The 13,374-nt window shown below is 41.8% G+C and overlaps 1 protein-coding gene across 2 annotated transcripts in view; it reads left to right on the forward strand.

Moving 5' to 3' along the window:
* The window catches only part of LOC143209155 (uncharacterized), a 33,237-nt gene that overhangs the window by 4,234 nt on the left and 15,629 nt on the right, over positions 1–13,374 (forward strand). The window contains exon 5 of one of the 2 annotated variants that reach the window (XM_076424473.1): positions 326–464. In XM_076424473.1, the coding sequence (XP_076280588.1) occupies positions 326–464 (139 nt within the window). Of the gene's footprint in view, positions 1–325; positions 465–8,293; positions 9,885–13,374 lie in introns of those variants that run through there. The other variant, XM_076424474.1, reaches the window with a different exon arrangement.

Below are 13,374 nucleotides of genomic sequence, written 5' to 3' on the forward strand. Positions count from 1 at the left end.
ATATTCATTTATTCACGTTCTAGAGACCAGAATATATGGATCTATGGATGTGTGTGCTGGTGAGCACACTGTCCTACAGGCGACGAAAATAGATTGTTAATCTTCTTTATGTTAATCTTGCGTTTGGTGCAGATGTAGCTCTGGTAGTATTGTAAGCATGAAGAGAATCGTCGAGGATTAACGGCGACGAGAGTGTTGTGGCCTGTTTTGTTTCTCGATTATAAATAACGCATGGAAATTATCTGTGATTCGCCGCCGTAGAAACTCGATAATAATCGCTTTGTCGAGAATGGAAACAACTTTTTTCACTGGCTGATTCTTGCAGGGCAATTACTGGCGTGTTGGTGGTGTTGGTGACCAGCCTGGCGATACTGCGTTCCGTTCGAAACGTTATGGCAGCGCCCACGGTCGTGCTCATCGACAAACTCGGATTCGTCTTCCGATTCCCAACGAGATACGAATCGGTGAGTTTTAGCATTTTACATCCGCGATTCGATTTATTACGTGGCATTTATGAGAGATTCTTTTCGCGTTAAATAGTCTCTCTCAATTCTGCGGTAAATATCGCGTTTTTCAAATATTTCGTTTGTACTGCTAGACAACTCCTTTTACGTAGTTTTGCTTCCGCGTGGGACAACACAGCGTCGAGAGTGTATAGTAACATAACAAACTTACAGTACTGGACAAAATAAAGTACGCACCTCAAATATTTTTACAATTACGTTTACAACTTCCTAGTTTTTACACATATAATAATTATGTATTTGCACAAAAAGAAGGTATCTTAGTCTACTTTTAAACTCAATGAGATATCATTCTAAAAACATGAAACATCGTACATCAATTTTAATTTTAACTTCAATGTCAACTTCAATTTTTCAGTTTCCACTCCCATTTTTCAGTTTCATCATCAATTTCTCAAATTCAACTTCAATTTTTCAATTTCAACTTCAAGTTTTCAATTTCAACTTCAATTTCTCAGTTTCAACATCACTTTCTCAAATTCAACTTCAATTTTTCAATTTCCACTTCAAATGCACGTAGAAGATCCCCCTTTTCGGTTTTCCAAATTAAAGGTAACAAAATGTGGCATAAGATTGACTGCATTCAGTTTTCCGATATCTCGCATAGTTTCCGAGATATCTGCGCTCAAAGTTCACTAATTGTGCTGAAGAGTTAGCTAGTCAAATAAGGCAAAAAAAAGTCGAGGATCGTAGAATTATCCGGGAGACGAAGAAAAATCCGACTGTTACTAGTCGTGTAATCAGGGAAAATGTGCAACTCAACATTTCTGAATGAACCGTGCTCAGGAGACTTCGGGAAGCTGGGCTGCGGAGCAGTTTTGCACAGCGTCGCCCTTTAATTCGAAAAGTAAATAAATTGAAACGTCTCCAATTTGCAAAAAAATACGTCGATAAGCCAGTGGATTACTGGAAAAAAGTTATTTGGAACGATGAGAGTAAGTATGATCTGTTTGGTCATAAACAACAAACACCGGTTTGGTGGAAGCCCGGCGAAAAGCTGCTGAATAAAAATGTCCAAACAACTGTCAAGGATGGAGAAGGCAGTATTATGGTGTGGGGGTGTTTTACGTGGTCGGGTGTGGGAAATCTCGTCAAGATCGATAGTATTATGACACCAGACAAATACATTGACATCCTCAACGAGAATTTAGAAGAGTCTCTGCTAAAGATTGGTGAGGAAGATGACTTTATCTTCCAACAAGATAACGATCCTAATCATACCGCGAATAAAACTGCTGCTTTCTTTCGTGCTTCGAGGATCAAAGTGCTAGATTGACCAGTACAATCGCCGGATTTAAATCCAATTGAAAATCTGTGGTCCATTTTGGACCAGAAGGTGGACAAGGGTGTGTGATGCAACGAATAAATTAAAGTTATTCGAAGCTTTGGGACTTTGGGAAAGGCGTGGGGAAACATCGACGAACAGCACATCCGGAATCTCGTCGAGAGCATTCCTCGGCGTTTGCAAGAGGTCATACGAGCAAAGGGCGGCCATACAAAATACTAGTCCTCAATTAGAACTTAATTTTGACTCTTATTATCACATGCGTACTTTATTTTGTTCAAAGAAAATATCCTGATAAATGTAACGGACCTGTCTATCGAAAAATGTTAAATGTTTTTGAAATTATTTTTGTTAAAACTTAAAAGTAGACTAAGAAACCTTCTTTTTGTGCGAATACATAATTATTATATCTGTAAAAACTACGCAGTTATAAACATGATTGTAAAAATATTCGAGGTGCGTACTTTATTTTGCAGTATTGTATAGCTGGATAAATCAGAGAGAATATGGATAAATTAGAGCTAATTTTACGAGGCAAAGGAGGGCCTAATTCGATTGGTTGCGAACCCAATTCTAAATTTTGACATGTTTGATTTTAAAGGAATAGCGAACGGAAATCATTGTTGTCGCTGATAAATCTAAATTGAAAATTAATTATCTGGGACAAAGGTAGCTCTAACTCAATATTATAGTTGCGAATAAAATAATATAAATTTTTATAGACTTGAGTTTAAAGACACAGTGAACAGAAACGTTCGATGTCTCCGGTAAATCGAAGTTGAGAAAGTTGAAATATGTTCAACGTAATGTTATAGTTAAAGTTGAGCTTGATTGACAGCTTTCCGATTAAGTGCAATCTCCGACACGCCTAATGAGTGCTGCAAGAAGCATAAGTTATCAGTCGAGTTCAAAGAACAGTGCAGAAACGGTAAAATCCCTGTGTTTCTCGCAACGATTTGAGAATCGCGCGTTTTCCCCGGGATCTTTGCGAAACAATTCCTTGCTCTGCAAATACAGTTGCCGGTATGATCGCCGCAGGTAAATATTTGTTATCGCGCAGCATTCTATTTATATGTATACATATAGATTCCCTGCGACGGCTTTTATCAATTAGCGGGATCGCTGGACGAAAACGATAATCGCCTATCGGTGTACTGCGATTTCGTAGTATCGTTTCAAGCAATTATCCTCGAAAAATGAGTTTCATTACTGCCGTTGCTGCGATAGTATATCGCCAATCGCCACTAAATTCTTTTGAACGATCCATAAAAAAACAATTAACATTGTTAAAGTCACACCACATTGTTACCACATTCTTTTTATTATACCAATTTCATGAGCTTTTTAATAAACATCTCTTATTTCGGCTGGTTACATTGAATCGTTAATGACCAATAGATAAAATAAGATGAATAGATAAAATTATTCAGAGGAGGAATGAATTTTTACGTAGAAACCAATATCGTGCAATCGATGGAGAAAAATTTGCATTCTGCATGTAGGGATAGAGACGGGAATGCATGTGTGATAAAGACGGGAATGTATGTGTGAGTGTGTGTGTGAATGTCCGATGTTAAACAAATGAGTGTCGCTTGAAGAAATGAACGAATGTTGTAAGAAAGACGATCGGCCGAGGCTCCGTGGGCAACGCCGAACGGAGAGCCGTCAGTCTTTTTCCGGAGCAGTTGTAGAAAAGTCGGAATAAATATTATCAAACTTCCCTCGAATATTACTATCTTACATGCATAAGAATCCGCGGTGTGATGAAGAGTGACAAAGATGAGTGTACTGTCTGACGATCAAATGTAAATTATCATTTTCATGAATCTAGTAATTGCTTCGGCGATGCATCGCAAGTGGTTACACAGTAAATATTGCAGCATAATCGATTTGATATGCTAAGAGGCAGCTTACTGGCGAGAATTGCAGTTATCGCTTTATCATAACGAGCCTGTTATCACGCACGCGGTTCATTGAAGCTCGTGAATCATGAATGCTGGCTGCGTATTCCGGGACGCGAGTGTCACGTGCTTTTATTGATTTAACGGGCTACAGGATCAATCCTCCACTTTTCATTACGATTTATGTACAGTAATGGACAAAATAAAGTACGCACCTCGAATATTTTTACAATCATGTTTATAACTGCGTAGTTTTTACAGATATAATAATTATGTATTCGCACAAAAAGAAGGTTTCTTAGTCTACTTTTAAGTTTTAACAAAAATAATTTCAAAAACATTTAACATTTTTCGATAGACAGGTCCGTTACATTTATCAGGATATTTTCTTTGAACAAAATAAAGTACGCATGTGATAATAAGAGTCAAAATTAAGTTCTAATTGAGGACTAGTATTTTGTATAGCCGCCCTTTGCTCGTATGACCTCTTGCAAACGCCGAGGAATGCTCTCGACGAGATTCCGGATGTGCTGTTCGTCGATGTTTCCCCACGCCTTTCCCAAAGTCCCAAAGCTTCGAATAACTTTAATTTATTCGTTGCATCACACACCCTTGTCCACCTTCTGGTCCAAAATGGACCACAGATTTTCAATTGGATTTAAATCCGGCGATTGTACTGGTCAATCTAGCACTTTGATCCTCGAAGCACGAAAGAAAGCAGCAGTTTTATGCGCGGTATGATTAGGATCGTTATCTTGTTGGAAGATAAAGTCATCTTCCTCACCAATCTTTAGCAGAGACTCCTCTAAATTCTCGTTGAGGATGTCAATGTATTTATCTGCTGTCATAATACTATCGATCTTGACGAGATTTCCCACACCCGACCACGTAAAACACCCCCACACCATAATACTGCCTTCTCCATCCTTGACAGTTGTTTGGACATTTTTATTCAGCAGCTTTTCGCCGGGCTTCCACCAAACCGGTGTTCGTTGTTTATGACCAAACAGATCATACTTACTCTCATCGTTCCAAATAACTTTTTTCCAGTAGTCCACTGGCTTATCGACGTATTTTTTTGCAAATTGGAGACGTTTCAATTTATTTACTTTTCGAATTAAAGGGCGACGCTGTGCAAAACTGCTCCGCAGCCCAGCTTCCCGAAGTCTCCTGCGCACGGTTCATTCAGAAATGTTGAGTTGCACATTTTCCCTGATTACACGACTAGTAACAGTCGGATTTTTCTTCGTCTCCCGGATAATTCTACGATCCTCGAATGAATTTATCTTCCTCTTCCGTCCGCGACCGATGTTATCGGCTACTATGCCAAGCTCTACAAATTTTTTGTAGATCTTTGGGACCACTGCTTCACTAACATTGTACTTTTCACCGATTTTCCTATTGGAGAGCCCCTTTTGCCGGTCGTTAACTATTAATTTTCTAATTTGCATGGAAATTTATTTTGTTTCTATGTTATTCGCAATGGAATGATACAATCTTGCTTCTAAGAGCACTGATGGCTATAACTGAAACATTATTAATACGTTTATTTGTAAACATTCTTTTATCTCCAACCGCAAGAAAAAGTATCCTACATGCCATTATTGCTGAAAGTAAATAAACACTCTAGTACGTAGGTACTTTATTTTGTCCGAGGAAAATATGACAACAGACGTAACGGGCTTGACTAATGTACGATGTTTCATGTTTTTGGAATTTAGTCCAGTCCATGAATGCTCGTAAGGGGGGTGTAGAGGGAACTGGAAGGAACACAATTTTTAACTTTGGGACTTTGTTTGGACTAGTTACTAGTTAGGAAGTAAACATACTAAAAGTCCCCACTCCTAGGAGGTGAGCGGGGTGCAGGGGGGCACGTACAAGGTCCCCTTTTTCGGTTTTCCGCTTATATCTCGGAAACTATGTGTCCTAGCGATAAGACCATTCCATACAAAATTAAAGCTGACAAAATGTGCCACAAGATTGATTGGATTCAGTTTTTCACTATCTCGCATAGTTTCCGAGATATCCGCGCTCAAAGTTCACTAATTGTGAAAAAGAACGTTTTTTCCCTTATTTGACTAGCTAACTCTTCAGCACAATTAGTGAACTTTGAGCGCGGATATCTCGGAAACTATGCGAGATAGCGAAAAACTGAATGCAGTCAATCTTATGGCACAATTTGTCACCTTTAATTTTGTATGGAATGGTCTTATCGCTAGGACGCATAATTTCCGAGATATAAGCGGAAAACCGAAAAGGGGGACCTTCTATGTGCATTTGAAGTTGAATTTGAGAAATTGATGTTGAAATTGAAAAATTGATGTTGAAATTGAAAAATTGAAGTTGAATTTGAGAAATTGATGTTGAAACTGAAAAATGGAAGTGGAAATTGAAAAAGTGAAGTGGAATTTGAAATATTGACGTTGAAACTGGAAAATGGGAGTAGAAACTGAAAAAGGGAAGTTGAAAATGAAGTTTTGAAATTGAAAGTGAAGATGAAATTGAAGTGTTGAAATTGAAATTGAAGCAAAAACACTAACTCGAACAAATAATACCAAAGTGAACTTTGAGCGCGGGTATCTCGGAAACTATGCGAGATAGCGAAAAACTGAATCCAATCAATCTTGTGGCACATTTTGTCAGCTTTAATTTTGTATAGAATGGTCTTATCGCTAGGACACATAGTTTCCGAGATATAAGCGGAAAACCGAAAAAGGGGACCTTCTACATGCCCACCTGCACCCCGCTCACCTCCTAGGAGTAGGGACTTTTAATATGTTTACCTCCTAACTAGTCCAAACAAAGACCCAAAGTTAAAAATTGTGTTCCTTCCATTTCCTTCTACAACTTTTCGTTGACTGGACTAATTATTTATCATTGAATTTAAAAGTAGACCAGGAAACCTTCTCTTTGTGCAAATACATAATTATTATATCTGTAAAAACTACGAAGTTACAATCGTAATCGTAAAAATATTCGAGGTGCGTACTTTATTTTGTCCAGTACTGTATGTCCCTTTTCCGATGCCAATGCCGCTGCCATACCGAACACGATAGCCTTCCGAGTTTTCGTCTGTGATCGGAGCGACGAGCACAGTGTTTACGTCTGGATTTTTGCATCGCAAACTGTTCGATCGAATCGTAATTTCGCGTATCGTGTTCGATAATCAGCGAAGCCGGGCCTCCGTAACAATCTTATCTCTTTACCCTAACCGAGTGTAATAGCGTCTCGAGCTGAAGTGTACGATCCGGTTGAATCGTGTTGATTGAATGAATCTCTTTCTCAGGAACTCTTTCTGCCATTGTGCGACACAATATACCAGAAGAAAACCCCTAAATTCAATCTCCAGTCTTCATCAGAATCAATTTGCGGTCGGTGGTGTGGCCGGCTTGAATGGCGTCGAGAGGTGGCGGCCACCAAAATGGCAGCCGTGTGGTGTTCGTGATCGCACGGAACGTGTGCGCAACGCTCTAATGCCGTTGATTGACTATTCTGGAACCGGTATACATGATCGATAAGAGACAAGATAATGGTACAAGAGGCCAGGAGAAGAGACGATGTCCGCGTGTCGAGCCACCTTGAAGCCTCATTTTTCTGAGTGGCGTTTCCTGTCCGGCCGTTTCATCGAGCTTTTGTCCTGCCGAACTCGTCGCTAATCGGCATCTTTTTGTGCGCCAATCAAGCTCGGATTACGACGATCCTCTCTCACCTTGACCCGTCAATTGTTTTTCGCGACGCGGTGCTTTGTTGCCCGCGAAAACGGACACCTACTCTCGTTGCCTCTCCGGTGACTATGGCTCGATCGTGTTCACGCTTTTCCGTATCTGTTTCATTCACCAGGGGGACTAGACAGATTGAAGTATCCTCAGACTTCATTAGCGTGCCATTGAAAGCTGATAGGATCACGTTTTCTTCGCTGGACTGGAAGATACGTCGTCAGATTACCACTACGCTACTATTATAATTGTAAATACAAAGATTTGTTATAGTTTGTCCTGTGGCTTACTTCTTTTTATGGTTACGGTTTGCAAGACGCCCGCCTTATTCAAATGCCCGGAGACGTCGTCGACGAATCATTCAAGCTTCGCGTTTCTCCGCAAACTTGGATTATTCGACCAAATCTCCATAAAAATGAATCTCACCGAAAATTAATATCACCGATACCTGACTTCAACTTTATGATGATGATTAAACGTGACAATTACGGGGGTAAGGCGAAAAAATCTGCAAAGATTGTCTGAGCCTGTAAGAACAATATTATTGCCGAAAGTGGGCAGAAAAAGCTCGTTTGTGGAACACCGTCCAGAAATGTGAGATCTGCCCCCCGCAGCCGCTTTCTCGGAGCGTGTCGTGGCTCGGTGGGTGTCGAAAGCCCGTCCCCGCGCTCGTTAATCAAGCGTGTGCACGTAGCCTTACACGCTTACGGCTAGGCTGCTGCTGCTGCTGCTGGCTGCAACCACGTGTGTGGGTGGGGGTTCTGTCGGCGAGATCGCGGAAGGAAGGGAAGAGAAGAGAAGAGTGCAGAGAGCACCGTACTATTCTCTATGCCATGGCCCGTCCCGTGTGACGAAGCCGTTCATGATAATGCGATAGTGTTGGTCCGTGCTTAGCACTTGATAAAAGATAGCGGTGACTGAACAGATGCCAGTACTCACCCGCAGCCCGACCTGTCGGCTGACAGACCGCGTACTCGCCCCGTGTGCATCGGTGCACCATCCTCGGCGACTGCCGTTACCGTTCAGTGACTAGGATACCGTTCACTATCGCCGAAAGCGTCTAGGATTATCCCAGAAACGACCACTGACAGCAGCAACCGTTGCAAACGGCAACTGGAAGCAGCAAGGCTTCAAAAATTCAAGTGACTGTGGCATTTGGAACTGACGCCGAGGCTGTGGACCATCCGAGGATGTCTATAATTGGTCCACTAGGAAGGATTCCTTCCCTGGACGTCGAGGATCCTCTACCAGCAAGGAACACTCGGTGAACACGGTTGCGAGGGTAGGATGACCATTGCAGTCCAGCGACAATACTACTTCAAGAAGATTCGCTGTAAACGTTGACTCGATCCACCGAAAAAGATTGACTCTAAGGAGATCCTCTAGAGAGATCACAAGAATCAGCACTAGTATCAATTCTCTGCGAGAAGAGATCTAACGCAGACTAAAAGGTCGACTCTCCCTCTTGCGCTCCTCTAAGGAGATCCTTTCAGGACATCCTCTAAAGGGACCACAAGAATCAAAGCCCAGAAGAGTATCAATCTTTGCTACGAGCCATGGCTAAGATTCTCCAAATCGTTCCGAGGCCCAGAATCCTCTTCTGGGACCGTTAGAGTGTCCCCAAACTCTCTTCTCTCTGAGAAGTCTGCCGCTACCAACAGAAACCCAGCAGGTCCTCGTCGATTTTGAGTACGATTTTGATACTCGAACGACTACTGTAATCAACTAGAACCGCACCCTAAATTGCATCTAATCCCGAAGAAGAAGACATTGGAAGTTGCTTCAACCAAAGAATGTCTACCTGCCGGTGTCCTGACAGGGCCGAAGGGCATCAGAGCGAGCGCGCCGCCTTCGCTCAGAGTCATGCATGATGAGCGGTGCGTCTAGGCTCGATCAGGATTGGATGAGAATGGTCGAGTTACGCGGCGGCACCGGGATGACGAGCGGGCTCAGTGGTCGATCATCGAGTCGGCTGCACTACACGATACTGACGATTTTGGACACGGTATTCTCGGCGACCGTGGCAGCGCCAGCAGTGGTCGGCTACTGGAGAGGTACATGGGGCCTCAGCAACGTCTACGTCTACCCCGAAGACCCTGCCCTCAGCAGCCTGACCTCGATCCTGATCGGATTCGTCGGCCTGTTCGTGTTCAATGTAACCCAGAACTTCCTGAACGGACTGTTGCACCCGGACAAGCATAGATTGTCTTACTATGTCGGGTCCAGACTGTACACCGCTGTCTTCGGGTTCTGCTGCGTGAACGCATGGCGTGGCGCATGGCAGGCACTCGATTTGTACACGGAACTCACCCCGAGCACTGTGTTCGCCATCACTGCTGTTAGTCTGCTCGGCCTTGCGATCTTGAGAGCCGTCAGGAACATTTCCGCACCGCCGTTCTCGCTTTGCTTGGACTCCTGTCCGGGATACTTCGAAGTGCAGACCATGTTCCGTGTGAATGTAAGTAGATTGATCCACGAGATTTTCCGGTGCATGAGAATCACTTCAGACACTTTCGAAAAACGTCGAAGAACGTATGCAGACGCTCATGAACGTATGACGATGTTGATGAATGTGTATGGACGTTGTGATGAACGTACGGAAACGTTGATGAGCGTATAATTGCACTTATGAGCATATGAAGATGTTGATGAACGTATAATTGCACTTATAAGCATATGAAGACGTTGACGAACGTATGAAGACGCTTTTGAATGTATGACGATGTTGATGAACGTACGAAGACGTTGATAAACGTACATCTGCGTTGATGAGCATAGGAAGGCGCAGATGAACGTACGGAGACGTTGATGAGCGTATGATTGCACTTATGAGCACATGAAGACGCTCATGAACGTACGGAGACGTTGATAGTCTTGTAGAGGTTCTTCTCGAGAACACGTGGATTTTGTTTACGGGGATTTGTGGATTGTTTGCACGTTTGGCTGATCACGAAATGGTTGAAATTAATGTTTACCCTCTGTGGGCAACCAGGGTCGTTTATGTCCGGAGCGGGATTTCACTCTTGAATTTCTTCCTTTTCGATATTTATTTTTTCCCGTTAATCCTTTACACATTTGACGTTCCAACCAAGATTATAGATCAAACATTTGGTATATTAAAATAGAGACTTCAATATGTATTCAAGAATTTGTTTCGATTTTTTGGAGGTCGGGAGCAGTAAAAAGAATTAGACGTGAACATAAACGTCCCAGTATGCAAATGGCGTCGAGACACATTGCAGACATCGCAGTCTATATATCACATTTATGTGGAAAATGGAGGTCACAGAAGAAGTGACCTAGAGACGCAGCATGATTGGGGGTTCGATGACTGTTAGACCTCCTACGAGAATGTTGCAGAGGTTCTTCTTGAAACAGCATGCATTCGTTCCGAGTATTTTGATGAGATGCTGCTGAGATGGCTAAAAGTTTGTACTAGTTCAAGTAAACAGTTGAAATAGCCTTTTCAAACTAAGAGGACAGCTCTTTCCTTTTCAAAAGGGTTAAAGTTGATCTTAAGATGCGTTCATGTTTGTAAAGTTGTTTGAATATGATACCGAATCGACTCTGAAACTGAATATAAAAATGAATTTGAGTGGATCGATTTGCGTTGAAAATGAAAAGGGGATGAAGATGGTAGTTCATTAAAATAAAAATTGCTAAAAAATTCGTAAACAAAGGAGGTAGGGAAATTTGGAGAGATCAATCATGATCGGTTTTATATATTTGTGGCTAGCTTTTTTAGAGATCGGTAAGCATTGTTTGATCTTGTGAATTTCTCAAAGAAAAAACACGTGTATATCAACTGATCTTTTACGTTTTGTTACGATGAAGGTCGAAGGCACCGACGAATTGCAATGTTGACGTTGCTGATATCGGTCATTCGGAAATGATGATGTCTTTGTACCTGAACGAGATTGCGGAAAATTTTCTGCCCCTGCACGATAACGCCGTGTACACCCTTTATCTTCGATTATCCTCCTACGATCTTCTGCAATTCCGTTTCGTTTATTGTATACAATAGTACATCAACAAACACTATGTGATCATTAGACTGCGGATTTTATGCATTTATAATAAAAATTGGTACGTACAATTTAAAGCAGTGGACATATTTAAAAAATTTAAGAACATCAACGTATCAGTTTCAGTTTAATAAAATAATTAAAACAAGAAAAAAATTTTTATTTAATCTATGTGTCCGAATCGACGCAGATATTTTTTATTTTGCATAAAGATCCGCAGTCTAGTGATCATCTACGATTCAGTGAAAATCAAATACAATTGTTTGCCTTTCTTAAAGAACTGCAACTAAACGAACAAAAGACACTTCGAAAAATGAGTGCACTTGGGTCTTCTAGTTAGATCAATTCAATTCTTGAGCAAAACAGGAATTGGCAATTGTTTTAACATGATTTCTGGGTGAAAATCGGTCGAAGAAACAAATTGCTCGTTCCGTCGACGATCGGAAGAAGGGTAAATGTTAAGTAGGAAACGTAAGAGCTTAGACGGTGCATTTTGACGCATCGCTGGAGCCCGTGCGTTGCACAGCATCGATGTGTAAGGTATAAGCGCAGTTTCCGGCTGTCTCTCCCGACAGTCGAACAGCATTGCGTCCGTGCAGTTTGCACACGCACGAGCGCAGCTTCCAGCTGCACCAATTTTCTGTGCAGCTCGTTGCCACGCACGCTTTCTCTCGGCCGCCATTTTCCTCGCTGCAACAACAAGAACAACCGCAACCACGTCTTCTGCGGAATTGCGAGCTCTCGACCGTTTCCGACTCGCGAATCATCGCTCTTTGCCGGGCAAAACTCCTTTGACATTGAACTTTTGATATTACGTATCTTGACCTTAAAAGCTTATACGCCTAATTGACTCTCTTTCAACTTCAATTCTGTTTCATAATAATCTCACCTTGAAGTCGAACGACGCGCGTTTCCTCGCTCGATCTTCGAACCGCGTTCCTTTCACCATGAATTGTCCACGTTTGCCTCTCTTGACATTGATACTCCACACACCATTGATTCATTTAACTTTGATCTAGCTTTCATGCAAAACCAGCCTTCCGCTCCTTCCGTTCAATCGCTATGCTTTTATTCGACCGCGATCGACTATGCGAATCTTATTCGCGAATGATCTTGTTAGGTTCGCGAGCGTGCAGATTTTTCGGAATTGTTTTTCTTCGGAGAGCGGAATGTTGGTTTTGATTTTTTAGCTGCGCGTGAAAGAGAATGAATGAAAGAGAAACGCGAGAGAGAGTACCTATTGTTCGAAATGTTGTAACGCTAAACCTACCGACCATCGAAAGTAACTAATGTGTATACATAGTATTTTATGAACATAAGAAGATTAAATTTATTTATATTTTGTGCGGTTTTTATTGTAACATATACTGGAATCACAAAAAATGTATTGAATCGATTCCAATGTAAACACCTTTATGATTTCAATAATTGCAAAATAGAAAATTTGAAATGGGTCTATTGACCGGCCGGCGATGGTAGGTTTAGTGTTAAAGATTTGATGACCTATTTAATTCTATTTTGAATCGAACAGTGATTCTCCTCGTGGCTCGTTTTGCTCGTTGGAAAATGGTGTTCAGAATTCGCTGTGAAATTAACGGAGACAGTGGAACGAATCTTGACTTAATTATCGTCAGTTGAGTCCTCTATGTCAGTTAAAAATCGAGGACAGAAGGGTGCAAAGTAATCGGGCGGTGCACACAGACGCGTGGTTTACCTCGTGCACTGCCGTCGCTGCCGCGCCGCGCCGCGCCGCGCCGCGCGGGTGCGTCAACCGGAAGATCCTTTGGAGATCGATTTCACGTGAAAATCCTACGTCCACTAATCACAAATCGATCAAGACAAAAATCGATGATAGATATCTTTCTTAATGAGTAGATTTGACGATCTTCGCGTCGCAAGTTTACTGAACGACGAGATATTTCT

This window comes from Lasioglossum baleicum, chromosome 5 (genome assembly GCF_051020765.1).
Source record: "Lasioglossum baleicum chromosome 5, iyLasBale1, whole genome shotgun sequence".
Lineage (NCBI taxonomy): Eukaryota > Metazoa > Arthropoda > Insecta > Hymenoptera > Halictidae > Lasioglossum > Lasioglossum baleicum.